Source organism: Suncus etruscus, chromosome X (assembly GCF_024139225.1).
Source record: "Suncus etruscus isolate mSunEtr1 chromosome X, mSunEtr1.pri.cur, whole genome shotgun sequence".
In the NCBI taxonomy this organism is placed as follows: Eukaryota; Metazoa; Chordata; class Mammalia; order Eulipotyphla; family Soricidae; genus Suncus; species Suncus etruscus.
The window spans coordinates 65,972,789-65,999,371 of NC_064868.1; the positions used below are offsets into that span (position 1 = coordinate 65,972,789).

Below are 26,583 nucleotides of genomic sequence, written 5' to 3' on the forward strand. Positions count from 1 at the left end.
TTCTCGGTTTAATGTAGTGCCATTTATCTCTGCTTCCACTTGTTTGGACAGTGCTATTCCTCCTTAGAGATGCCTTTAGTCTCAACACCTGGAAATTAAACAGCTCATTACTTAAAAGCAAGTGAGTCAGAGAAGATATCAAAAGGGGAAACAAATAAGAATTAAGACATGAATTATCAGAATTGTGGGGCATTGCAAAAACAGTATTATGAGGAAAATTTATAGCTTTGCAAGCATTCATCAGGAAAGAAGAAAGAGCCCACATAAATAACTTAATGGCACAGCTTAAACAATTGGAAATATAAAAATCATATGATGATATCCACAGATGCAGAGAAAACACTTGATAAGGTCCAACACCTATTCATGATAAAAATTCTTAACAAGGGGCCAAAGAGGTAACATGGAGTTAGGGAATTTGCCTTATATGAAGAAAGATGGTGGTTTGAATCTCAGCATCCCATATGGTCCCCCCACCCTTGTGCCTGCCAAGAGCGATTTTTGAGCATAGAGCCAGGAGTAACTTCTGAGTGCTGCTGGGTGTGACCCAAAAACCAAAAAAAAGAAAAAATCTTAACAAGATGGGAACGAATGAACATTTTTTCAATACAGCCAAGACCATTTACCACAAGCCCTTGGCAATTATATTAAATGGGGAAAAACTAAAAGCCTTTCCTCTGACATAAGAAAAGATTGTCCACTCTTGCCACTTCTATTCAACATAGCACTGGATGAACTTGCCATAGCAATCTGGCAAGAAAAAGATATCAAACTCATCCAGATAGGAAAGGAAGAAACCAACCTCTCATTGTTTGCAGATAACATTGTACTATATTTAGAAAATTCTAAAGACTACCAAAAAGCTTCTAAAAACAATAGATTTGTATATGAAAGTGGATGCTATAAAATAACACAAAATTATGGCATTTTCATAAATAATGAAAAGGAAGAAAGATATTACAATAACAATCTAATTCACAATGTGCCTCAGAAAATCAAGTACTTCAGACTAAATTTAACTAAAGTGATGAAAGACATATATAAAGAAAACTACAAAATAATGCTAAATGGAATAAAAGAGCACACATGGAAATGGAAACATAAATTGCTCATGCATTGGGAAGATTAACATAATTAAAATGGTAATACTTCGGGCCCGGAGAGATAGCACAGCGGCGTTTGCCTTGCAAGCAGCCAATCCAGGACCAAAGGTGGTTGGTTCGAATCCCGGTGTCCCATATGGTCCCCCGTGCCTGCCAGGAGCTATTTCTGAGCAGACAGCCAGGAGTAAGCCCTGAGCACCGCCAGGTGTGGCTCAAAAACCAAACCAAACCAAAACAAAAAACAAAATGGTAATACTTCCCAAAACATTGTACAGATTTAATGCAATAAGAACATTCATGACATTTCTCAAAGAAGTGGATCAAAATCTTCTGAAATTCATTTGAAACATTAAATGTCCACAAATAGCTAAAGAAATTATTAGGAAAAAAGAGATGGGAGGGGGCCGGAGAGATAGCATGGAGGTATGGTGTTTGCCTCTCATGCAGAAGGTCGGTGGTTCAAATCCTGGCATTCCATATGGTCCCCCATGCCTGCCAGGAGTGATTTCTGAGCAAAGAGCCAGGAGTAACCCCTGAGCACTGCTGGGTGGGACCCCAAAACAAACAAAAAAAGAGATGGGAGGTATCACTTTTCCTAGCTTTAAAATTGTACTATAAAGCAATAGTCATTAAAATAGCATGGTATTGGAACAAAGACAGACTCTGTGATCAATGGAATAGACTCACATATTCTGAGACTAACCCCGAGGTATACAATCAATTAGTTTTTGATAAAGACGCTAAAAATACAAATTGGAGCAAAGAAAGCCACTTCATAAGTGTTGGGAAAACTGGTGAATTGCATGGAAAAAAGTAAACATTTAATACCATGCACAAAAGTTAAATCAAAAATGGATTAAAAAATGGATCAAAGACCTGAAACCTTAAGGTACATAGAGGAAAACATAGGCTAGTATATCTTTTTTGCCCATACTTGGTATACTCAGAACTTACTCCTGGCTTTACCCACAGGGATTCCTCCTGCCAGTGTTTGGGGAACTATATAGGATATGGGGATCAAACCAGGGTTGTCCATGTGCGAGTCAAGTATCCTACTCTTTGTACTATCACTCCAGTCCCTAAAAATATACCATTAAGGATTTATAATATATATGTATATAGATACTATTTATATAATTGAATAAAATTCTCAAAAGGATAGGAAATTAATGAATAATGATCATTTATGAGTGCTAAGATGAATATGCTTTTTATTTCCATTTTATTTCTCTCTGTATTTTAAGATTTTTGGTGACAAATATGTGTGATATAGATATGCATGTATGTTTTATACCGTAGGGGATGTATGTTATGTTTATTTTAAAATTATGGGGCCTTTTTCAGTGGTACAGTAGGTAGGTTGTTTACCTTGTGTGCAACTGACCTGAGTTCGATCTCCTGCAATGCACATGATCCTCTGACCCTCACCTTGAGGGATCCTTGAGTACAGAGCAGGAGAAAGCTCTGAACCTCACCTGTGTGGCCTTAATGCACATAATTAATTTATTTTTGCTGTCATACCACTTCTTATTTATATCCTGCTTATAGTGAGGTTATTCTTTTCTGTCTTTCTCCCTCTGACTTACTTTATACCTCACAATACTCCTTAAATTCGTGCATTAACAAATTGCATGACTTACTCTTTTCTTACTGTCAAGTAGTATACGAAAGCTTCATTATCTAGTCATATGTTTTTGGACACTTGGGAATAATGATAGGCTGTCAGACCAACTAATTAGAATAGAAAGTCCAGAGATAAACCTTCATCTCTATGAAGAGTTTTTCTATGGTAGAGCTGAGTGCTTGAAGTGGAGCAAAGAAACCTCTTTAACAAATGTTATTGGTAAAACTGGATAACTGTATGCAAAATATGAAATTGCTATTGAATCATACACCATACACTAGTTCATTAAGGATCCCAAGAGAAGTAGAATGTCTGTCTCAAATACAGGCAGGGGTTGGGGGAGGAAGGAGATGAGGGCACTGGTGGTGAGAATGTTGCACTGGTGAATGGGGGTTTTCTTTTTATGACTGAAACCTAACTATAAACATGTTTGTAATCATTATGCTTAAATAAAGATATTATTTTAAAAAAGAAGGACCTCAAAAGTCAACTGGAATCCATAAATATATTGAGGGAAACATAAGGTATATAATCCAGCATTTTAATATCGAAGGTATTTTTCAGTGATTTAATTACATTGGCTAAGGTAACAAAAGTAAACATATGGGGGCCAGAGCAGTGGTGCAAGCAGTAAGACATCATTTGCCTTGCCTGTGCCAGCCTTGGACAGACCGCAGTTCAATCCCCCAGTGTCCCATATGGTTCCCCAAGCCAGTAGTGATTTCTGAGGGCTTAGCCAGGAGTAACCCTGCAGCGCCATCGAGTGTGGCCCCAAAACCAAAATAAATAAATAAATAAATAAAGGTAAACAAATGGAACTATATTAAATTAAAATGATTTTAGGTGGCAAAAGAACAGGTGAACATAGTTACCTGACCAAATTGGAGAAAATATTTACAAATAATACATGAGATAAAAGGCCAATTCCTAAAATATCTAAGGCACTGACAAATATTAATAATGTAGAACACAATAATTCCATCAAAATATGGGAAATGGAGATGGACTTGCTTCCTTGAAAAAGACATAGATGACCAATAAGCTTTTTAAAAAATTGTTCATCACTTATCAGAGAAAATCAAATCAAAATTATGATGTGGCAGCATCTACTGGTGGCAATGTTGTCTGGTTCAGTTTCTATGGAAAACTGTATTAAAATATAAGAAAACATATTAGCCACCAGCACCCTGAGGCTGCCACCCTGACAGAGCTGCATCTACCACTTCCACTCAACATGCATGCACAACATGTCATAAGATCATGACCACTTGCTTTGTGGTCACACATTTATTTTAGTCAATAAGTCCCAGTACAAAACCTAGAAAACACCACCACACTGTAAAGATCACATTGGAGAAATGCATAACATCACGATCATTAGTGAATAAAGATGATAATTCAAAGACTCAACAAGTATCAGCCATGGCGGAAGAGTGATAGCACAGAGGTAGGATGTTTACCTTGCATGTGGCCGACCTGGGACAGACCTGGGTTTGATCCTTGGCATCTCATATGGTCCCCTGAGCCTGCTAGGGGTGATTTCTCAGTGCATAGCCAGGAGTAACCCTTGAGTGCTGCTGGGTGTGTCCCCCAAACAACAACAACAACAACAACAACAACAAAAACAGCAAGTATCAGGCAACTGTTAGCTTCTTTGACAAGGACTTTAGAGATAAAATATGGAAGATACTCAAAGAATTCAAAGAAATCATGGAACGAACAGAACAAACAGCCAATAGACTCAAGAGAATATTAAAGTAGAAATAAGAAAACTTCAAACAGAAATAAAAAGGACTGAAAAACTTGGTATGCAAAATGAAAAACTCACTGGATGGCCTCACCAGCAGAATGACAACTACTGAGGACAGAATCAGTGAGTTGGAAGTTGAGCTGCATAACATCTCCAAACAACAGTAGAAGATGGAAAAGATCCTTAATATATATGAACAGAAGATGGAAAACTAGTTCAAAATAATCAAAGTGACAATAGATCTTTGGGATAAATTCAACAGGAACAACATCAGAATCATTGGGGTTCAGAGAGGCAGGAAGGAGATCCCAATAAAGAAGCAATAGTCAAAGACATCATTAATGAGAAGCTTCCAGACCTAAAGATTGCATGCAAACACATCCTGAATGCATGGAAAGTACCAGCTGAAAGAGACCCAAATAAAAGCACCCCAAAGCACATCCTAGCTAGTCACAATGATGACAGCCAAAGATCAAAAAGGGAAATTAAATACAAAGTAGCATCCTGAATATTTACAGAGAAGTCTTATCACCAAGTCACCCCCCAGGCCCCAGGGCAGTGGTAGGGTTTAGTAAGTGAATGTCTCACCATGAATACTTCACCCAGCGATATTTTTATTCAGGTTGTAAGGAAAAATACCCTGCTTCATGGTTAAACAACAAATCAAGAACTTTATAAACTCAAAACCAAGGTCTCAATTGTCAATGGACTGAATCTCTTTCTTTTTGTATAATGCCAGGAGGATCAAACCCAGGGTATCTCAAGGATAGTGCAGAGCTACAACTCACCCTTGAATGAGTTTGTATAGATAACCCATTGCCATAAGTGGGAGCTACATATTAATTATGATGGAAGATGCTGAAATAATACATTTTTAATTGTACTGGTGGATCTATTTGATAGTCCAAATTCAGTTTTTAATTTTTAATTTTTCCTTAAAATAGTCAGATTTGAAACTACACTGACAACTATAGTGTCAGTGTCAGTCAGAGAAGTAGAATGCCTGTCTTGAATATAGGCAAGAAGGTGGGACAGGGAGGAGGGATATTGGGGCCATTGTGATAGGAATGTTGCACTGGTGAAGGGGAGATGTTCTTTTTAGGACTGAAACCAAACTACAATCATGTCTGTAATCAAGGTGCTTAAATAAAGATTTAAAAAAGAAAAAAACAGAGAAAAATGAAGGGTATAATTTAAAGCAAGACAAACCCCACAAACACCAAAGTTCTACAAAAAATATAGGTCAAAATTTCATGATAATCATCTCTCTCAAAGTTAATGGACTAAATTCACCAGTTAAAAGACAGAGTGGAAAAATGCATCAGAAAAAAAAGAAAAATACATCAGAAAATTGAATCCAATATTTTGCTATTTGCAGGAAACATTTAAATATTCAGAGCAAACATAGCTTCAGAGTCAACGATGGAGGAAAATCCTTCAAGAAAACAACTCCCATAAAAAGGCTGGGGTTTCTGTACTAATATTAGATGACATAGATTTCAGACTTTAAAAGGTTATAAGAGATAGAGATGAGCATTTCTTTTTGTTTGTTTTTTTGTTTTTTTGGGCCACACCCGGCGATGCTCAGGGGTTACTCCTGGCTATCTGCTCAGAAATAGCTCCTGGCAGGCACGGGGGACCATATGGGACACCGGGATTCGAACCAACCACCTTTGGTCCTGGATCAGCTGCTTGCAAGGCAAACACCGCTGTGCTATCTCTCCGGGCCCTGATGAGCATTTCTTAATAATTAAGGGATGCATACTTAGGAGCTAATCACATTTCTAAACTATACACCCTATGATGGCCCAGAAAAATACTTAAAACAACTGATAATAGACTTGAAGAAAGATATCAATAGCAAATCATTAGTAGTGGAAGACTTCAACACCACCCTGTCACATCTTTTTTTTTTTTTTTTTGGTTTTTGGGCCACACCCGTTTGATGCTCAGGGGTTACTCCTGGCTATGTGCTCAGAAATCGCCCCTGGCTTGGGGGGACCATATGGGACACCGGGGGATCAAACCGAGGTCCTTCCTTGGCTAGCGCTTGCAAGGCAGACACCTTACCTCCAGCGCCACCTACCCGGCCCCATCCACCCTGTCACATCTTAATAGATCAATCTGGCTAATAGATAATAAAGGCATTCCTGCTTTGATGGAAGAAATGGAAAAGAGTCTTCTCCAATGTACATGGGACATTCTCCAAAATAGATCATATGCTATATCATAAAACATACCTCCATGAAATTAAGAGAATAGAAGTGGTATCAAATATCTTCTCATATCATGATGAACTGAAAGTAGAAGTGAATCACAAACAGAAATGTAGAAATAACCCGGGTTTTATTCCTGGCATCTCATATGGTCTCCTGACCTTGCCAGGAGTGATTTCTAAACTCAGATCCAGGAGTAACCCCTGAGTGCCACTGGGTGTGGTTCAAAAAACAAAAAAAAAATATAAGGGAGATGGGGAGCATTGGTGGTGGGAATGTTGTACTGGTGAAGGGGGGGTTGTTCTTTTTGTGATTGAAACAAAACTAGAGTCATGTTTGTAATCACAGTATTTAAATAAAATAAACAAGATTGATAAATTACTAGCAAGATTCACAAAGAAAAAAAGGAACTTTTCTTTTGTTTGTTTTTGGGCCACACCCAGTGATGCTCAGAGGTTACTCCTGCCTATGCTCTCAGAAATTGCTCCTGGCTTGGGCGAACATGTGGGACTCTGGGGATTAAACCCAATTCCGTTCTGGTTTAGCCATGTGCAAGGTAAATGTCCTACCACTGTGCTATTGCTCTGGCATCAGATTTCTTTGAGAATCTTTATGCCACAAATCAAGAGAACCTGGAAGAAATCGATAAATAATTAGAATTCTATAACCTCCCAAGGTTGAACCAAGATGATTTGGAATATCTGAATAGATATCACTATTGAGGGAATTGAAATAATAATCAAAAGGCTTCTCAAAAACAAAAACCCAGTCCTAGACAGATTGACTACTGAATTCTTTCAAACCTTTAAAGAGGACCTACTGCCAATCCTTTTCAGGATCTTTCAGGAAATTGAAGAACAGAAGCACTCCCAAATAGTTTCTATGAGCTAATATCAACCTGATACCAAAAGCAGACAGAGATGCCACACAAAAAGAATTGCAGGCCAATATCCATGATGAACACAGATGTGAAATCCTCAACAAAATTTAGCAAATAGAATCTAAGAGCTCATCAAAAAGGTCATACACCATGACTAATGAGAATTCATTCCACAGATGCAAAGATGATTTAACATATGTAAGTCAATGTGTATTATATGCCATATAAACAGAAGGAAAAACAAATCATGATCATATTAAAGATGCAACAAAAGCTTTTGACAAGGTTCACCACCATTTATGATAAAGAACTCTCAACATGATGGGAATTGAAGGAACTTTTCTCAGCATAGTCAAGACCATTTACTCCAAGCCTATGAAACACATTATACTCAATGGGGAAAATCTAAGGGCCTGTCTTCTATGATCTGACATGAGACAAGATTGCCTCCTCAAAAAAAAAAAGCACACACACATACAAAGATTGCCTCCTTTTTCCACTCCTTTTTTTTTTTTTTTTGGTTTTTGGATCACACCCGGCAGCACTCAGGGTTCACTCCTGGCTCTACGCTCATAAATTGCTCCTGGCAGGCTCCGGGGACCATATGGGATGCCCGGATTCTAACCACCATCCTTCTACATGCAAGGCAAACGCTCTACCGCCATGCTATCTCTCCGGCCCCACTCCTTTTTTTTTAATAATTTTTATTGTGACCAAAGTGAGATATAAATCTTTCACAGTAATATTTAAGGTACATAGTGACATTGAATCATGGTTTTTGCACAGATCAAAGGATTTCATTTCTGATTTCATCTTACCATTAGGTGATGAGATAGGACAACCTCTTAGCTCAAGTTATTGCCATTTCCTTATTGTCAGGAAGTCAAAACTGGCGCAAGATGGTTCCCACTTCTTAATTTAGTACTGCCATGACAATTATGCAAGTACAACCTACCAAAGGTTGCCAAATAGAAAAGGAAGAAGCCAAGCTCTCACTGTTTGTTGATGCCTTTTTTTAGAAAATCCTTAAGACTCTATCAAAAAGCTTTAGTAACAATAGATGTGTATAGTAATGTGGCAGCTTGCAAAATTAACATTGCAAAAATCCATGGTCTTTCTATATACAAATAAGGAAAGAGAAGAGATACTAAAAAAATCCCGTTTACAATTGTGCCTTACAAAATCAAGTACCTCGGAGTTAACTAAAGTGATGGAAAAACAATACAAAGGAAATTATAAAAACCCTATTTTAGAAATAAAAGAGAACACAAGTAAATAAAGATGTATACCCAGTTCATAGATTGGGAAGATCAAATCATTAAAATGGCAATAATTCCCAAAGCATTGTACAAATTTAATGCAATCTCTATAAAAAAAAGCCCATGAAAGTCTTCAAAGAAATGTATCAAAAATTCTTGAAATTCATTTAGAACAATAAATGTTCATGAATAGCCAAAGCAATTTTTTAGAAAATGAAGATGGGAGGCATCAATTACATCAACTATAAACTCTACTATAAAGCAGTAGTAAATACTACAGCATGGTATTGAAATAAAGACAGACCCTCAGATCAACAGAATTGACTTGAACTTTCTGAGACTGACCTCTAAATGTACAACCAATTAATTTTTGATAAAGGAGCGAGAAACTCATAGTGGAGCAAAGTCTCTTCAACAAGTGGTATTGGGAGAATGGTCAACTACAAACAAAAAAGTGAACTCAAATATCTCCTTAATACCATGCACAAAGTTCAAGTCAAAGTGGATTAAAAACCTTGATATTAGGCCTGAAACAATCAGTTCCAGCTATCTTTGTCATATTGAATCCTTCTTTACCCTAACTTCAATCCCAGCTCTTTGTCACAAGCTTTCTGCCGTGTACTAGTCCTCTGGCCCTCATCTCTTATGAATTTGGATATTATTGCCGTACAAACTTTTTTTTTTGTATCACACTCGGCAGTGCTCAGGGATTATTCCTGGCTCTGTGCTCAGAAATTGCTCCTGGCAGGCACAAGGGACCATATGGGATGCAGGATTTGAACCACTGTCTGTTCTTGATTGGCTGCTTGCAAGGCAAACACCCTACCACTGTGCTATCTCTCTAGCCCCTGCCATACAAACTTTTATTTTTCTTATATCCAACAAATGAGTGAGATTGTTCTATGTCTATCCCTCTTCCTTGGACTCATTTCACTTAGCATGATCTCATATCCATATATAGATATAAATTTCAAGCCTTCATTTTTTTTCTAACAGCTGGATAGTTTTCCACTATGTAGATGTACCACAGTTTCTTTAACCATTCCTTGATGCTTAGACACTTATGTTGTGTCAGTTCTGGCTATTGTAAATATTGCTGCGATGAAAATAGGAATGCAGAGGGTTTTACTGTGTAGTGTTTTTAGGTTTCTTTTTTTTTTGTTTTTTTTTTGGTTTTTGGGCCACACCCGGTAACGCTCAGGGGTTACTCCTGGCTATGCGCTCAGAAGTTGCTCCTGGCTTGGGGGACCATATGGGACACCGGAGGATCGAACCGCGGTCTGTCCAAGGCTAGCGCAGGCAAGGCAGGCGCACCTTACCTTTAGCGCCACCGCCCGGCCCCTGTTTTTAGGTTTCTAAGGCATATTGCTATTACTGCAGCAAATGGAAGCTAAATTTTTAGTTTTTTCAAGAATAACCATATCAAAAAAAAAAAAAAAAGAATAGCCATATCGATCTCCTAAAATGCTGAACCAGTCTACATTTGCACAAAGTAGTGAATGTGAATCCCTTTCTTCCCACATTCGCACCAGCCTTTGTTATTCTTTGTGATGTGTGCCAGTCTTTGTGGTGTGAGATGATATCTCATTGTTGTTTTGTTTTGCATTTCCCTGATCAATAGAGCCTTTTTATGTGTCTTTTGGCCTTCCGTGTTTTTTTTTTTTTGAGAAAATATCTGTTCCTTTCTCCTCTCCATTTTCAGATGGGGTCAGATTTTTTTTCTTGCTAAGTTCTATCGGTGACTTGTAAAACTTAAACATTAAACCTTATGAGTATTGGGTAAATAGTTTCTCTCATTCTATGGGTAGACTTTGTATTCTACTCATTATTTCTGTTAAAGTGCAGAAGCTTCTCAGTTTCATGGACTCTTATTTATTTATCTTTGCTTCCACTTGCTTGGCCAGTGGTATTTCATCTTTAAAGATGCCTTTAGTGTCAGTGTAATGGAGTGTTCTTCCTATATTTTCCTGGTGAATGGGGACAAAGTGATATACATAGTAATCATTCATTAACAGTAGTACAAACTATAGTATCAAAAGAGGGGAGGGAACCAAATGAAACAGAAAGAGATGGAGAGAAGTGAAATGTGTCCCCAGAGGCAGGCAGGAGGGAGGGCAGGAGGGCTATTGGGGACTGGTGATGGAAAAAGTGGACTGATGAAGGGAGCTGAACATTGTTTGAATGAAACTCAACCAAGGACAGTTTTGTAATCATTGTGCTAACTAAAAAGAAAAAAATATGAGAATAGAACTTGAACTCCCATTTGACTCCTCTCAAAAAAACAAAAACAAAAACAAAATAACAACAACAAAAACCAACTTGAAAAGTTATATGTGCACCTATATTCACAGCAGTGCTTAGTAGATAGTCACAATATGGAAATAGCACACATGTCTAACAATAGAAAATGAATAAAGAAGATGTGGTATATATACAAAAGAATTAAAAATGAAACCAGGGGCCGGAGAGATAGCTCAGTGGTAGGGCACTTGCCTTATATGAAGCCGATCCAAGACAGACCCGGGTTTGATTTCCGGCATCCCTGTGATCCCCTGAGCCTGCCAGGAGTGGTTTCTGAATGCAGATCCAGGAGTAATCCCTGAGCACCGCTGAGTATGGCCCCATAACAAAAACAACAACAAAATGAAATCAGTTTATTGCACTTAGATAGAACTGAAAGGTAATATCCTTGAAGTAAACCAGAGAAGGAAAAGTTTAATATGATTTCACATATCTGTGGTATATAGAGAAACAAAGCTATGTAATATAAAGAGAAACTAAATCATTTCAGTTGCTATCAAACTTTGGGCACTTGCTTTCTGATGAGAGTAACAGGTTAGGGATGGGCAGAATGATGAGTGATGGACTGGAAGTAATCCAAAGACAATTATAAAGAAAGAGCAGTTAAAACATAGGTTTAGGCCTATATTCGCTGTATCAGACAGAACGTTCCTGTGCTGCAACTGTATGTACCACAGTGAGCCAATCACGACAAGCAAAGGTTCAAAGGTTATACTGTCATAGACTTCCTCTCTGACTCTGGCCGATCTGAGCAGGCTTTTTACAGTGTAGATTCGGGTCCAGAACATTGTCTAGTTTGCATGCATCAAAAGCCTGCTTGGATTGGCTGAGTTTGAGAGGTGGTCCTAGCAGCCTTGCAGTGATTGGTGCAGGATCGAGTTGGAAAATTCGTTTTGTGGCAATATTCAGACAATTTTTCGTTTAGCGGCATATTGAAACATTTTTCGGGATATACTCGCCGTGTGAGACGACCCCCGATTTTTGGTTGACTTTTGTTTCAAAAGTCGTCTTATACACCAGAAAATACGGTACTTCTTCCATGTGCAGGGGGAAATGGGTTCAAGGTCACAAAGTCTTTGGGGATAGAGATGGGACTTCTCTCTTGTTGGTCACTTTGCTTCCAAACCCTTGTGGTTTTTTTTTTTTTTTTGTTATTGTTCAGTTTGTAGCCTTGGAGACAGACGATGCCACTTCCAGTCCCCTTGATCAAGTGAGAGTGGGCCACTGAGTGTTTTCTAAACCCCATTTCATCCTGCAGAGAAGTGGTAGTCAGAGGCCTAAGGGGGGAGCGGGGTTGAGTCTGCAAATGGGGTGGCTGGAAGATTAAATGGTAGATTAGGATGGGTTAAGAAGTAGCTGAGCTTGATGCTCACATACTTTCAGGATTCTTTTCTAAATAAATACTTAAAGCTAAAAAAAAAAAAAGAAAGAGCCTTGGATGTTTTGGTGATTGGCTAAGTGAGGTAGTTTGAAAACCAAAATCATAAATGTCAACGCTATCATAAACATATAACCTAAACTATAATAAAGTTTTTAAAAGACAGGTAGCAGATTCTGAGTACCTAGATAGATGTTGATGCAAAAAGTGTGTGTGTTGGATTTTGGGCCACACCTGGCAGTGCTCAGGGGTTACTCCTGGCTCTGCATTCAGAATTTACTCCTGGCAGGCTCAGGGGACTATATAGGACTTTGGGTATCAAACCTTGGTTAGCAGCTTGCAAGGCACATACCCTACCAGCTGTGCTATCACTCCAGCCCCAAGAGCCTTATATATTAAAGCTAAAGGTATACTATTATAACCATTTTGCCTAACTATGACTATTTATTTAAGTCATCATGGTTTACCATACTATTAATGGTAGGATTTTTTGCATATTTCATTTTCATATATCCTTCACCAATTTCTTTCCTCCACCTTTTCCAGGGTTCTTCCTATCCCTCCAACCCACCCTTCACACTGGTAAGCTTGCTACTGAAGGCCAGTTTTCAGTTTCTGTTGCCTTTGTGCATTTGTTATTCCTCTTCCATGTTTCTTTATATCCAACATATGAGAGATTATTCTCTATCTGTCCCTCTCCTAACTAACTTGACTCCACATGATACTCCCACAAATCAATCCATGTAACAACAAATTGCATGTTTTCTTAATACCAACTAGTATTCCATTGTATATATGTGGCTTATTTTAACTACAGTTTCTCTTTTTTTTTTCGGGGGGCCACACCCACAGTGTTAGGTGTTACTTCTGGCTCAGTGCTCAAGTACCACTCCTGGAAAGCTTGGGAGACCATATGGGATGCTGGGGATTGAACATCCCCACCTCTTACCTCTTTGAACAGCCACATGCAAGGCAAGCACCCTACCTATTATACTATTGGTCCAGCTTCTACAATTTCTTAAAAACGTGCATGCTTTGCATTGCTCAAACCAGGTCACCATCCTCCAAATATTTCTAGGTATGGTCCTACAGTTCCCCAAACACTGCAGGATATGAACTTGAGGGTCTCCATGATTCTACCTAGTGATATACTCAGAGAACCATGTAGTGTTGGAACTCAAACTTAGGCAGCCACATGCAAGTCATATGTCTTAACCTAGTATTATCTTTCCAGCTCCTGCAAATAATTTTTGTTCCACCTATTATGAGTTGTTTTAATGCTAGCAGGAACATTATAAACATCATAATAAAATTCCATTATGAAGTTAAGTGCTGTCCACTAATAGACTTATTAACTGGGGATGTAGCAAGAGATAATGATCGAAAGATATAAGCAAAATTTTGTTTATACAATTTACATTAATTTGATTACTAAGAGAAGTAGTTTTATAATAAATAACTTAAAATTATTTATGCAGCATGACTTACAAAGCTTTTTGTAACAGTTTTATTAGTCATTCAGTATTTCAACTACAGATCCACCACTATTTTCAACATTACTCCACCAATGATCATAAGTTCTTTCCCATTCCCCATCCTTCCTCCTTAGCAAATTCATTTAAAAAATTTCATTGGATTTCAAGTTGACTCTCACTATTTGATGTATCTAGTGGCCTCATCACTAAATCATCAACTTCCAAAGACTCTTGACCCTTATGTTATTGCCAGTCCACCTCCTCATTCCTCTCCTCTGCAACTATTCCTTCCTTGGTATTCTCATTTCTATAATCCAGGACAAAGGTTTGCCATTATTTTTATACCTTTCATTCCCCTATCTTATCACTAAATACCACAAATAAGAGAAAAAAGCAATATTTTCCCATTTTCCTTGACTTAAAGAAATAACTTCTTGGAATGTGCAAGGAATCACATTTTTGATTACTCCTATCCTTGATGGCTTTATATTTATTTGATTTTTGACACACATGGGAGTGTAAATAGGTTAGTCCTAGTGGTACATAGGGAATCATATAATCATATATGGTATTGGGCATTCAAACCAAAGCCAGCAGTATGCAAAGCAGGTTTCTTAATCCTTTATGCTATTTATCTGGCTCATTTTACTTGGTGTAAAGAATGGAAAGAGGCTGGTGCACTTGCCTTGCACACTGCCAACCCAGATTTAATCCCTAGCACAACCAAGTGGTCCCCTGAGCCTACCAGAAGTGATCCCTGAGTGCAAAGCCAGAAGTTAACCTTGAGTACCACTGGGTGTAGCCTAAAACCCAAAGAAATGGCTATGTTATGCCTGGAAGGATAACATAGTAAATATGACATAAGAAATATAACTGAAAAAATATAACTGAAGAATATTTCAAATGAAAATAAAATTTTCCTTTCCATCAGATATGAATGAACCATTGGTGATAATAACTCAGCCTTCATCAGAAATGCCACTCTTGACCTCGACAAATGAATTTCATACTAAAATGATGACACCAGTTCATGAGAAAGATGATACAAAGACTTCATCTAAATGTTATGTGCAGGTTTCTGGTATGACTTGTGCTTCTTGTGTAGCAAATATTGAACGGAATTTAAGGCAAGAAGAAGGTGAGACACTCTTAAAGCCTATTATTTTATATACTGGTTTAGAAACTCTTCCCTTTTTCGCCCTTATATGTATATTAAAAGAATGTTTATGACTTTTGCAAGGCCTCAAAGACTATCAGTGACAAAGACAACTTTAATTTTCTGACTTTCATTTGTTTTTAATTTCCTGACTTTAAAAACTTTAATTTGTTCCTTAGTTTTATAGTTCCTATTTTGTTTACTCCATGATCACATTTTAATATCAGTGATATTTGTAGGAAAATAACAGAGGAAATACTTAATACTACTATTCTTTTTGGGAGGGCAGTCTTGCAACTGTCCTGGCTCCATCATCAGGAATCACTCCTGCCATTACTTTTGGGCCATATGGAGTGATGGGGATCAAGCCCAAGTCACTCAAGTAGCTTACTCATTGTACTTTGTGACTCCAAGAGTGCTATTTTTTTGGGGGGAGGGACATTCCTGGCGATGCTCAGGGCTTACTCCTGGTTCTGTGCTCAGGATCAACCAAGAGTGATAGAGAGTGAACCACATGGGGTGCTGATTTTTGAACCCAAGTCAGCCATGTACAAGATGCCGTCTGTTGTACTCTTTCCAGTTCCTAGGATTGCTGTTCTTTATGATCTTTGACTGGAATGGATTTTAAGAAAAATTTTCTCAAAAAGCTTTGTTTAATACTAGTAATTGGAATCCAAGTCTGTTTAGAATTATATTCTCTACTAATATTTTTCTAGTCCTTTTTTGTATAGATGTTTAAAATTAATTAATATTGTGTACAGGTTTTAATTTTAGCTCATAAACTCATAGAAAATATGCAAAGAAAAGTAGCTAGATATATTATAGTTGGTAGGACCCTTGCCTTGCATTTGACCCACCTAGCTGGATACAATCCCTTGTACTCCATATGGTCCCTTGAGACCTGCCAACATTCCTCTGAGGCCTAACCTGAATTCAAAGCCAAGAGTAATTCTTGAGCACCTCTGGCATGGCTCCCAAACTGAAAAAAAAACCTTCAAAGAAAGAATGACCAAGTTTTGACTTAATAGTCAGAAAGGTACCTAATATGGGGCCGAAGTGGTAGCACAGTGGTAGGCCATTTGCCTTGCTTGCGGATGACTGGGTCAGACCTGGGTTCCATCCCTGGCATCCCTTATAGTCCCCTGAGCCTGCCAGGGGCGATTTCTAAGTGCTGAGCCAGGAGTAACTCATGAGCGTCACCGGTTGTGGCCCCTAAACCAAAACCAAAACCAAAAAAAAGGTACCTAATATGAAAGCTGCTTATTTGAAGATAGAGGTATTTTAAGGATGATAATGGTATTAGAGTTATTTTTAAGAGAAGAGTTTATTATGGGGCCAGTGAGGTGGCGCTAGAGGTAAGGTGTCTGCCTTGCAAGCGCTAGCTAAGAAAGGACCACAGTTCAATCCCCTGGCGTCCCATATGGTCCCCTCAAGCCAGGGGTAATTTCTGAGTGCTTAGCCAGGAGTAACCCCTGAGCATCAAATGGGTGTGGCCAAAAACAAACAAACAAAAACAAAAAAAAACAAAAAGAAAAAAGTTTATTTATTTTGGGTTTTGATTCACACCCGGCAGTGCTCAGGGTCTACTCCGGGCTCTATGCTCAGAAACTGCCCCTGGCAGGCTCAGGGGACCATATGAAATGCCAGGATTCGAACCACCAACCTTCTGCATGCAAGGGAAACATCCTACCTCCATGCTATCTCTCCAGCCTTGAGAAGAGTTTATATTATAATGATACATATATAAATACTTATCAAAAGGTTGGACACCTGAAATGTGCTTCAGAATATTCCAGGTGAGGGCGTAGTTTAAGTAAGTAGGAATACCCACATATATAACAAGTTTACCCAGTATTGTAATTGTTGCAGCTAGATGATGGATTCACCAAATTTAGTATTTTTTTATCTCCTTTGTGACTAAAACTTTATGTGACAAAGTATATAATAAACTAAGACTTCTTAAATAATTTTGATTGCATCCAAGATATGCATAAATGTCATGCCATTAAAATGTGTGATTTAATTTAATCCGTTTAGTATAAATGAAAGTATAAACTATTATAACATTACTCCTCCTATAGGCATAATATTTGAATTGTCTTTCTTACTGATCCTAGGAATATATTCTGTTCTTGTGGCTCTCATGGCTGGCAAAGCAGAAGTAAGATATAACCCTGCTGTTGTACAACCTCCAATGATAGCAGAATTCATTCGAGAGCTTGGATTTGGAGCAACAGTGATAGAAAATGCTGACGAAGGGGATGGTGTTTTGGAACTTGTTGTACGTATGAGTTTCTATATAAATAATAAAGATAGCAAGAAAAGCTTTGTTAGGATTTATAAAAAGCACTTCAAAGTTAATTAATCATCAGATATATAATAAAAATAAGCAGGTAAGATAGGACTTCATGAAGACTATCAGGCATGAAAAGTTAAAGGTATGTCTTTATTAAGAGCCAAAATAATTTTGTTTGAATGAATAAATTAAAATAAGCTTAAAATATAATATAAGGCTGGGTAGATAGTACAGGAGTGAGTTTTTTTTCTTTGTGGGCCAAACCTGATGACGCTCAGGGGTTACTCCTGACTATGCATTCAGGAATCGCTCCTGGCTTGGGGGACCATATGGGACACCGGGGGATCGAACCGTGGTCCGTCCTAGGCTAGTGCCAGCAAGGCAGATGCCTTACTGCTTTGCACCACCGCTCTGGCCCCAATACTGTTTTAAATATTTGCAGTTAGAATATATATTCAAATTTCCCAAAAGTTCAACAACTTAACGAAATAATTAACCCTGTATCAAAATTAATTCTAGGGGCTTGAGCCATAGCACAGTGGGTAGCACATTTGTTTTGTTTGCAACTAACCTTGGGTTCAATCCCTGGCATTGATATGGTCTCTTGAGCCTATCAGGAGTAATTTCTTAGCACAGAGCTAGGAGTGACCCCTGAGCACCACCAGGTATGGCCAAAACCAATTAAATAAATAAATAAATAAATAACAAAATTAATTCCATCTGACATCAAAACTTAGATGTAAAAACTGAAATAATAAAATAACTAGAAGAAAATTTGAAGTTGTTCCCTAGTATTTTATTGCACGACTTTGAGACAATTGAAGTCAAAATTATTTATTGGACACTGTTGTACATACCACATAGATTCTACAGGTAGCATTTTTATATTTGTTTTTGTTTATTTTGTGGCAGAGATAAAATACACATCTCATGCTTTGAAGACATGCACTTCTCTGAACCATATCCATGCCCCTATCTTTATTCTGTCTGTTCCAGATAGAAATTATTTTATTTTATACTTGCTTTAAGTACTGTGGTTACCAAAATGTTCATAGTTTGGTTTCAGTCATAGAATGTTCACCACCAATGTTCACTGCACCACCACCAATGTACCCTATTTCCCTCCCATCCCCTTACCCCCACCTGTCTCTGTGACAGGCATTTTGCTTCTCTCTCTCTTTTTTCTAACACTGTGGTTTGTACTACTGTACAAAGTATTAGCTATTGTACAAACTCATTAATTAGTGGGTGCTTTTTTTTTTGGTTTTTGGGCCACACCCGGCAGTGCTCAAGGGTTACTCCTGGCCGTCTGCTCAGAAATAGCTCCTGGCAGGCATGGGAGACCATATGGGACACCGGGATTCGCACCAACCACCTTTGGTCCTGGATAGGCTTCTTGCAAGGCAAACGCCGCTGTGCTATCACTCCGGGCCCAATTAGTGGGTGCTTTTCATGCCACTTATCCCCTTTCAGCACTCAGTTCTGGTACAGGGTGATCAGTACCAACTATTACTGGCATAGTAGACCCTTCTCGAAACTGAATAACACTCACCACTCTTTGTGGCAAGCTTTCTACAGTTAATTGGTCCTCCTAATATATTTTGTCTGTATATTCTCTACTTTCTCTGGATATTATTACCATACTGTCTTTTTTATATCCCACAGATGAATGAGATTATTCTGTGTATATCCCTCTTCTCCAACTCATTTCATTCATCATAATAGTTTCCCTGTCCACCATGTATAAGCAAAATCTGTGACTTCATTTTTCCTAATGGCTTCGTAGTATTCCATTGTGAAGATGTACCATGGTTTCTTTAGCCCTTGTCTCATGTTGGGCACCTGGATAGTTTCCAAATTCTGGCTGAGATGAACATAGACATAGAAAGGGCATTTTTATATTTTTTTCGGTTCTTAGCACATAACCTACGAGAGGTATTGCTGGGTCAAATGGAAACCCTATTTCCAGATTTTTAAAGGAATATTCATACTGTTTTTCAGAAAGGCTAGACTAGATGACATTCCCACTAACAGTGAATGAGATTCCCTTTCTTCCTGTATCCACCCCAGCACTGGTTATTTTTGTTTTTGTTCTTTGTGAAGTGTGCCAGTCTCTGTGGTATGATATACCTCATTGCTGTTTTGATTAGCTAATCTTACAATTTAGGATTAGTTATGTGGAATCTTTTGTAATGTGCCTTTTGAACACCTGTATTTCTTCTTTGAGAAAGTATCTGTTCATTTCTTTCCCCCACTTTCAGATACAGATAGTTGGGCTTTTTATTGCTAAGTTCTGTTAGTACCTTGTATATCTTTTTGTTTTGTTTTGTTTTGTTTTGTTTTGTTTTGGGGGGGCTATACCTGGCAGGACTCAGGGATTACACCTAACTCTGCTGTCAGAAATTGCTCCTGGAGGATTTGGGGGGTCATAGGGATGCTAAAGATCAAACCCAGGTCCGTCCCAGGTTGGCAGTATACAAGGCAAATGCCCTACCTTTGTGCTATTGCTCTGGCCCTGGAATCTTTTATATCTTAGATATTAGCCCATTATCTGATGGGTATTGGGTGAATGGTTTCTCCCATTTTGTGGGTGGTTTTTGTATTTTAGTCACTGTATCCTTTGAGGTGCAGAAGCTTCTAAACTTAAGGTAGTCTCATTTATTTGTGTCTTCTTCCACTTGTTTGGACAGTGGTGTTTTCTCTTTGAAGATGCCTTTAGTTTCAATGTCATGGAGTGTTTTGCCTATGTATTCTATATTTCTTATAGTTCAGGGTCTGATATAAAGGTCTTTAATCCATTTGAATTTGACCTTTGTGATGGTGTTAGATGGAGGTCCAACTTTGCTTTTTTTGCATTTGACTGACCAGTTGTCTCAACACTACTTGTTGAAGAGGCTTCCCTTGTTCTATTTTGCATTTCTTGCCCCTTTATCAAAAATTAATTGATTGTATGTCTGGGAACATTTTTGGAATACTCAAGTCAATTTCATTGATTTGAGGGTCTGTCTTTATTCCAAAACCATGCTGTTTTAATGACTGTAGGTTTGTAATACAATTAAAAGTTGGGGAAAGTGATGGCTCCCATCTTTTTTCCTAAGAATTGCTTTAGCTATTTGTGCACATTTGTTTTTCCAAATGAATTTCAGGGGTGTTTTGTTTTTGTTCTGTTTTCAATTTTGGATCACACTGATATTGCTCAGGGGCTACTCCTGCTCTGCACTCAGAAATCGCTTCTGGCAGGCTTGGGGGACCATAAGGGATGTTGGGAATCAAACCGGGGTTGATCCAGGGTTGGTTGCATGCAAGGCAAACGCCCTACTATTGTGCTATTGCTCCAGTCCCTCAGGAGTGTTTGATCCACTTCTTTGAAGAATATCATGGGAATACTTAGAGGGATTGAATTAAATCTTCATAATGCTTTGGGGAATATTGCCATTTTGATGATTTTCATCCTCCTAATCCATGAACTGGGTATGTGTCTTCATTTCCTTGTGTCCTATTTTTATTTATTTATTTTTTTATTTTTTGGTTTTTGGGTCACACCCCGCAGCACTCAGGGATTACTTCTGGTTCTACACTCAGAAATCACTCCTGGCAGGCTCGGGGGAACCATATGGGATGCCACGATTCGAACCACTGTCCTTCTGCATACAAGGCAAACGCCTTACCTCCATGCTATGTCTCCGGCCCCCACTTTTTATTTCTTGAAGCATTGTTTTGTAGTTTTCTTTGTATAGATGCATCACCTCTTTAGTTATGTTGACTCCAAGGTATTTGAATTTCTGTGGCACAATTGTGAATGGGACTTTTGGACATTTTTTTCTCATTATTTGTGTATACAAAGGCCACTGATATTTGTTGGTTAATTTTGTTGCATGCCCCCTTGCTATATGTATCTGTTTCTAGATGCTTTCTTTGGTAGTGTCTTTAGGGTTTTCTAAATATAGTATCATCTCTTCTACAAATAGTGAGAGCTTAACTTCTTTCTTTCCTATCTGAATGCCCTTGATATCTTTTTATTGCCTAATTATTATGGCAACTACTTCCAGTACTATGTTAAATAGGAGTGGCAAGAGGGTGCAGCCTTGTCTTTTGCCAGATTTTAGAGGAAAGCCTTTTTTTATAATTAACTTTATTTAAACACCGTGATTACAAATATGATTATAGTTGTATGATTACAGTCATGTAAAGAACACCCCCCTTCACCAGTGCAACATTCCTACCACAAATTTGAGGAAAGCCTTTTAAGTCGTTTCCCTTGAGTATAATATTTGAATTGGGCATGTGGTAAATAGCCTTGACTATTTAAAAGTTCCTTCCATTTTCATCTTGTTGAGAGTTTTTATCATGAATGAGTATTGGAACTTAGCATGGATCATTATATGAGTCCAAGAATTTATCCATTTTTTTCAGGTTTTTATTTTTTGTGACATAGACTTCCTCAAAGTAGTATCTGATACTCTTTGAATCTCTGTAGTATGTAGTGATCTCTCTATTTTCATTTTGAATTACGTTTATTAAGAATCTCTCCAATTCTTTGTGAGTTTTGCTAGTAGTTTATTGATTTTGTTTATAAAGAACCAAAGAGTTTACTTTCACGGATCTTTTGGATTATTTCTTTATATATATATATATCTTTATATATATATACATATATATATACATATATATTTTTTTTATTTAAACACCTTGATTACATACATGATTGTGTTTGGGTTTTAGTCATGTAAAGAACACCACCCATCACCAGTGCAACATTCCCATCACCAATGTCCCAAATCTCCCCCCTCCCCACCCAACCCCCGCCTGTACTCTAGACAGACTTTCTATTTCCTTCATACATTCTCATTGTTAGGATAGTTCACGATGTAGTTATTTCTCTAAATAAATTCACCACTTCTTTCGTCCTGATATGTGCTTGTAAAACTCTAAATTTTTCTCTTAGTGCCACTTTTGTTGTGTCCCAAAAATTCTGATATTGTCTGTCTTCATTTACATTTGTTTCTAGTAATCTTTTGATTTTGTGTTTTAGTTCGTCTTGGAATTATTCAGTAATGAGCTGTTTAATTTCTTTCTTTCTTTCTTTCTTTCTTTCTTTCTTTCTTTCTTTCTTTCTTTTCTTTCTTTTCTTCTTCTTTCTTTCTTTCTTTCTTTCTTTTCTTTCTTTCTTTCTTTCTTTCTTCTTTTTCTTCTTTCTTTTCTTCTTTCTTTTCTTTCTTTCTTTCTTTCTTTCTTTCTTTCTTTCTTTCTTTTTTCTTTCTCTTTCTTCTTTCTTTTCTTCTTTCTTTCTTTCTTTCTTTCTTTCTTTCTTTCTTTCTTCTTTCTTTCTTTCTTTCTTTCTTTTCTTTCTTTCTTTCTCTTTCTTTCTTCTCTTTCTTTCTTTCTTCTTTCTTTCTTTCTTTCTTTCTTTCTTTTTCTTCTCTTCTCTTCTCTTTTTCTTTTTCTTTCTTTCTTTCTTCTTTCTTTCTTTCTTTCTCTTTCTTTCTTCTTTCTTTCTTTCTTTCTTTTCTTCTTTCTTTCTTTCTCTCTCTCATCTCTCTCTCTCTCTCTCTCTCCTCCCTCCCCCTCCCTCCCTCCCTCCCCTCCCTCCCTCCCTCCCTCCCTCCCTCCCTCCCCTCCCTCCCTCCCTCCCTCCCTCCTCCCTCCCTTTCTCTTTCTCTTCTTTCTTTCTTTATCTTTCTTTCTTTCTTTCTATTCTTCTTTCTTTCTTTCTTCTTTCTTTTCTTTTCTTTCTTATCTTTTTCTTTCTTTTCTTTCTTTCTTTCTTCTCTTTCTTTTTTTGTGGAGGCATACATGGTGATTCTCAGGGGTTACTACTGGCTATGCACTCAGAAATTGCTCCTGGCTTGAAGGGCCATATGGGACACTGGGTATCAAACCCAGGTCCATCCTGGGTCAGCTACGTGCAAGGCAAATGCCCCACTGGTGAGCCATCGCTCATGCACTGAGCTATTTAATTTCTAGGTGTTTCTCTGTCTCTTTGTAGTTCACTTCTAATTTTAGTGCATTATGATCTGAAAAGTTACTTCATACAATTTCTATCCTCTTGATTTTATGGAGGTATGTTTTATGGGCCATGTGGTCTATGCTGGAGAATGACCCATGTGCATCAGAGAAGAATGTGTATCCAGTTTTCTGGCCTGGAGAGCCATATCAACTAGGCTATTTTCTTCCATTTCTCCTTTTATAGTTAGTAAATTCTTGTTAGGTTTCATCCTAGTTGACCTATCAAAGGTTGACATGATGGTGTTGAGATCTCCTACCATTATTGTGTTGCTATTGATGTCTTCCTTTAGATATGTCATCAATTATTTTAAATGTTGTGCTGGTCCCTCATTGGGTGCATATATGTTTAGAAGTGAGATTTCTTCCTGTTTTACATACTTGATTATTACAAATTGTCTATCTTTGTCCCTTATAACTTTTTTCTATCCAAAGTTTGTGTCATCTGAAATTAGGATAGCTAATATAGCCTTTTTAAGGGAGTTTGCTTGAATGATTGTGTTCCAACCTTTGAGCTTGTGTCTGTGTTTGTTCTGACTATTCAGATATGTTTCTGATAGGCAGCAGAATTTTGGAATCAGCTTTTTAATCCATTTTGCCACTCTGTGTCTCTTAACTGGTGCATTTAGTCCATTAACATTGAGAAAGATAATTGTCATGGGATTTATTGTCATCTTTGTGTAGGATTTTGGTGTGTCTGTTGGTTTGTCTTGTCTTAAAGTAGACCACCTTTTATTTTTTCTTTTAAGGCTGGTTTTGAGTCTGTAAAGTTTCTGAGCTGTTGTTTGTCTGGAAACTATATATGTGTCCTTTAATCTTGAATGTGAGTCTGGCTGGGTGAAATATTCTAGGCGAAGCATTCATTTTATTGAGTTTTATCACTTATGTCACTACTGCCCTGGAGCCTTGAGGATTTCTTGTGAAATATCTGTAGTAAATCTTAGGGATGTACCATTGAATGTAATTTCCTTTTTTAATCTTGGTGCTTTCAGTGTGCCAGCCCTATCTATGGGGTTCGTCATTGTGTCTAGGATGTGTCTTGAGCTTCTTTTCTTAGTTTCTCTTTTGGCTGGTACTGTTTAGCCATGTGGGATTTGTTTGCATGCATTCTTTAGCTCTAGTAGTTTCTCTGTAATGATATCCTTTATTGTTGATACTTCATGGGGATTTTCTTCCCCCTTTTTGTTTTTTGGGGGAGGGAGGTCACACCCTATGTTACTCAAAGGTTACTCCTGGTCTACACTCAGAAATCGCCCCTGGCAGGCTCAGGGGACCATATGGGAACCTGGGAGTCGAACTCAGTTCAGCTGTGTGCAAGGCAAATGCCCTACCTCTGTGCTATCTCTCTGGACCCAAGGGGATTTTTCTTTCTGTGTCTCTGGAACTCCAATAATTCTTACGTTGTTTTGTTGAATTTATCAAAGACTTCTATTTTTGTCTGCTCACTTCCTTTGAGTACTTTTCCATTGTCTGATCACTTGTTTTGAGGCTCTTTTCCAACCTCTTCTGTTGTGTGTTGTTATCATACATTTCTTCTTCCAGCTCATGTTTTCTGTCTTCACCCTTTGATACTCAGTTGGATAGACTTCCCATTGAGATTTTCATTTTGAGTGCCAAGTTTTCAGCCTCAGTTTGAAGTTTTCTTATTTCTGCTCTTAGATCCTCTGATTCTTACTTGTGGCATGTTCAGTTCATTCCATGCTTTCTTTTTTTTTTGTGGTTTTTGGGTCACACCCGGCCAGTGCTCAGGGGTTACTCCTGGCTCCATGCTCAGAAATTGCTCCTGGCAGCAACGGGGGACCATATGGGATGCCGGGATTCGAGCCGATGACCTTCTGCATGAAAGGCAAATGCCTTACCTCCATGCTATCTCTCCGGCCCCCCATGCTTTCTTTGAGTTCTATGAACATCCTATATATTTCTTCTCTAAAGTCCTTAGATGAGAGGCTAAATAGGTTGTTGGTACTTTTTGGGTCATCGGAGCTTCCATCTTCATTCTCAAAGCATGGTGGAAGCCTGTGATATTTGTCCATTGTTACAGACAAATCCATTGTTACGAACCATTCCACTGGTTCTTTGTCTTGTACACTGCAGACTTGGCTTCTGGGTCCCATAATTGCCAGGTCTGAGGCTTCTTTTTCTCCTGGACACAGTTCTGCTGCTCTGGCTCTTCTTTTTTTAATAGTGACTTATAATTTCCAATGTGTTTGTGTTTGGCCTCTTTATTAAATTATATATATATTTAAATTTAGTCACTGTGAAATTACAAGTCACTCATGATTGGTTTTAGACATACAATATTTCAAAACCAGTCCCTTCACCAGTGTCCACTTTTTTCCACTAATGCCCTCTTCCCCTCTCATTTGCCTCCCATTTACCAGTGTGCTTCTGCAGGAGGGGCTTTTTTTGTAAAAGTTTTCACACTATGTTTTACAGTACCATTGCTGATAGATTTTACTACCTTCTCCTTCCAGTTGAATGCTTCCCTCCACCATAGATGGTTCCCCTCCCTGACCTATCCTTAGCTGCCTCATGTAGCATGTTTACCACTGAATACCATTTCTCATATATCCATTGTTTTTTTTGTTTCCTTTGGATTTGAGTATTATTTCACTATTATGTTTATTTATATTCCATATAAGAGACATTATTCTAGATCACTTTTACCTCTCTGTTGATTACTAGATACTTGATTTATTCAGATGCAATTATAGATGGTATTCCTTTTTTTTGGGGGGGGTCACACTTGGCAGCACTCAGGGGTTACTCCTGGCTCTATGCTCAGAAATCACTCCTGGCAGGTTCAGGGGACCATATGGGACGCCGGGATTCGAACCACCAACCTTTTGCATGAAAGGCAAACGCCTTACCTCCATACTATCTCTCCGGCCCTTAGATGGTATTCCTTTTTAAACTTTATCCAACTCAATTGTTTAAATATGCAAAGTTTTTGTGTATTATCTTTGTAGGCTACCATTTTATTGTGTTTCCTGTTTTAATATTTTTAAGTCTTTAGGTTTTTTATGTATATTGTCATCTAGAAGTTGTGATTCTTTTTCACTTAATATCTCTTTTTTTCTTTTTCTGATCTAATTGCTGTAACTTGGACTTTCAGTACTGTGTTAATATCAATGAGAGTAGA

The 26,583-nt window shown here is 38.0% G+C and overlaps 1 protein-coding gene across 1 annotated transcript in view; it reads left to right on the forward strand.

Annotated features, from left to right (window-relative positions):
* The window catches only part of ATP7A (ATPase copper transporting alpha), a 136,126-nt gene that overhangs the window by 49,649 nt on the left and 59,894 nt on the right, over positions 1–26,583 (forward strand). Inside the window, exons 5-6 of the mRNA XM_049767402.1 lie at positions 14,918–15,124; positions 17,260–17,423. Coding sequence (XP_049623359.1) covers positions 14,918–15,124; positions 17,260–17,423 — 371 coding nt within the window. The remainder of the gene's footprint in view (positions 1–14,917; positions 15,125–17,259; positions 17,424–26,583) is intronic.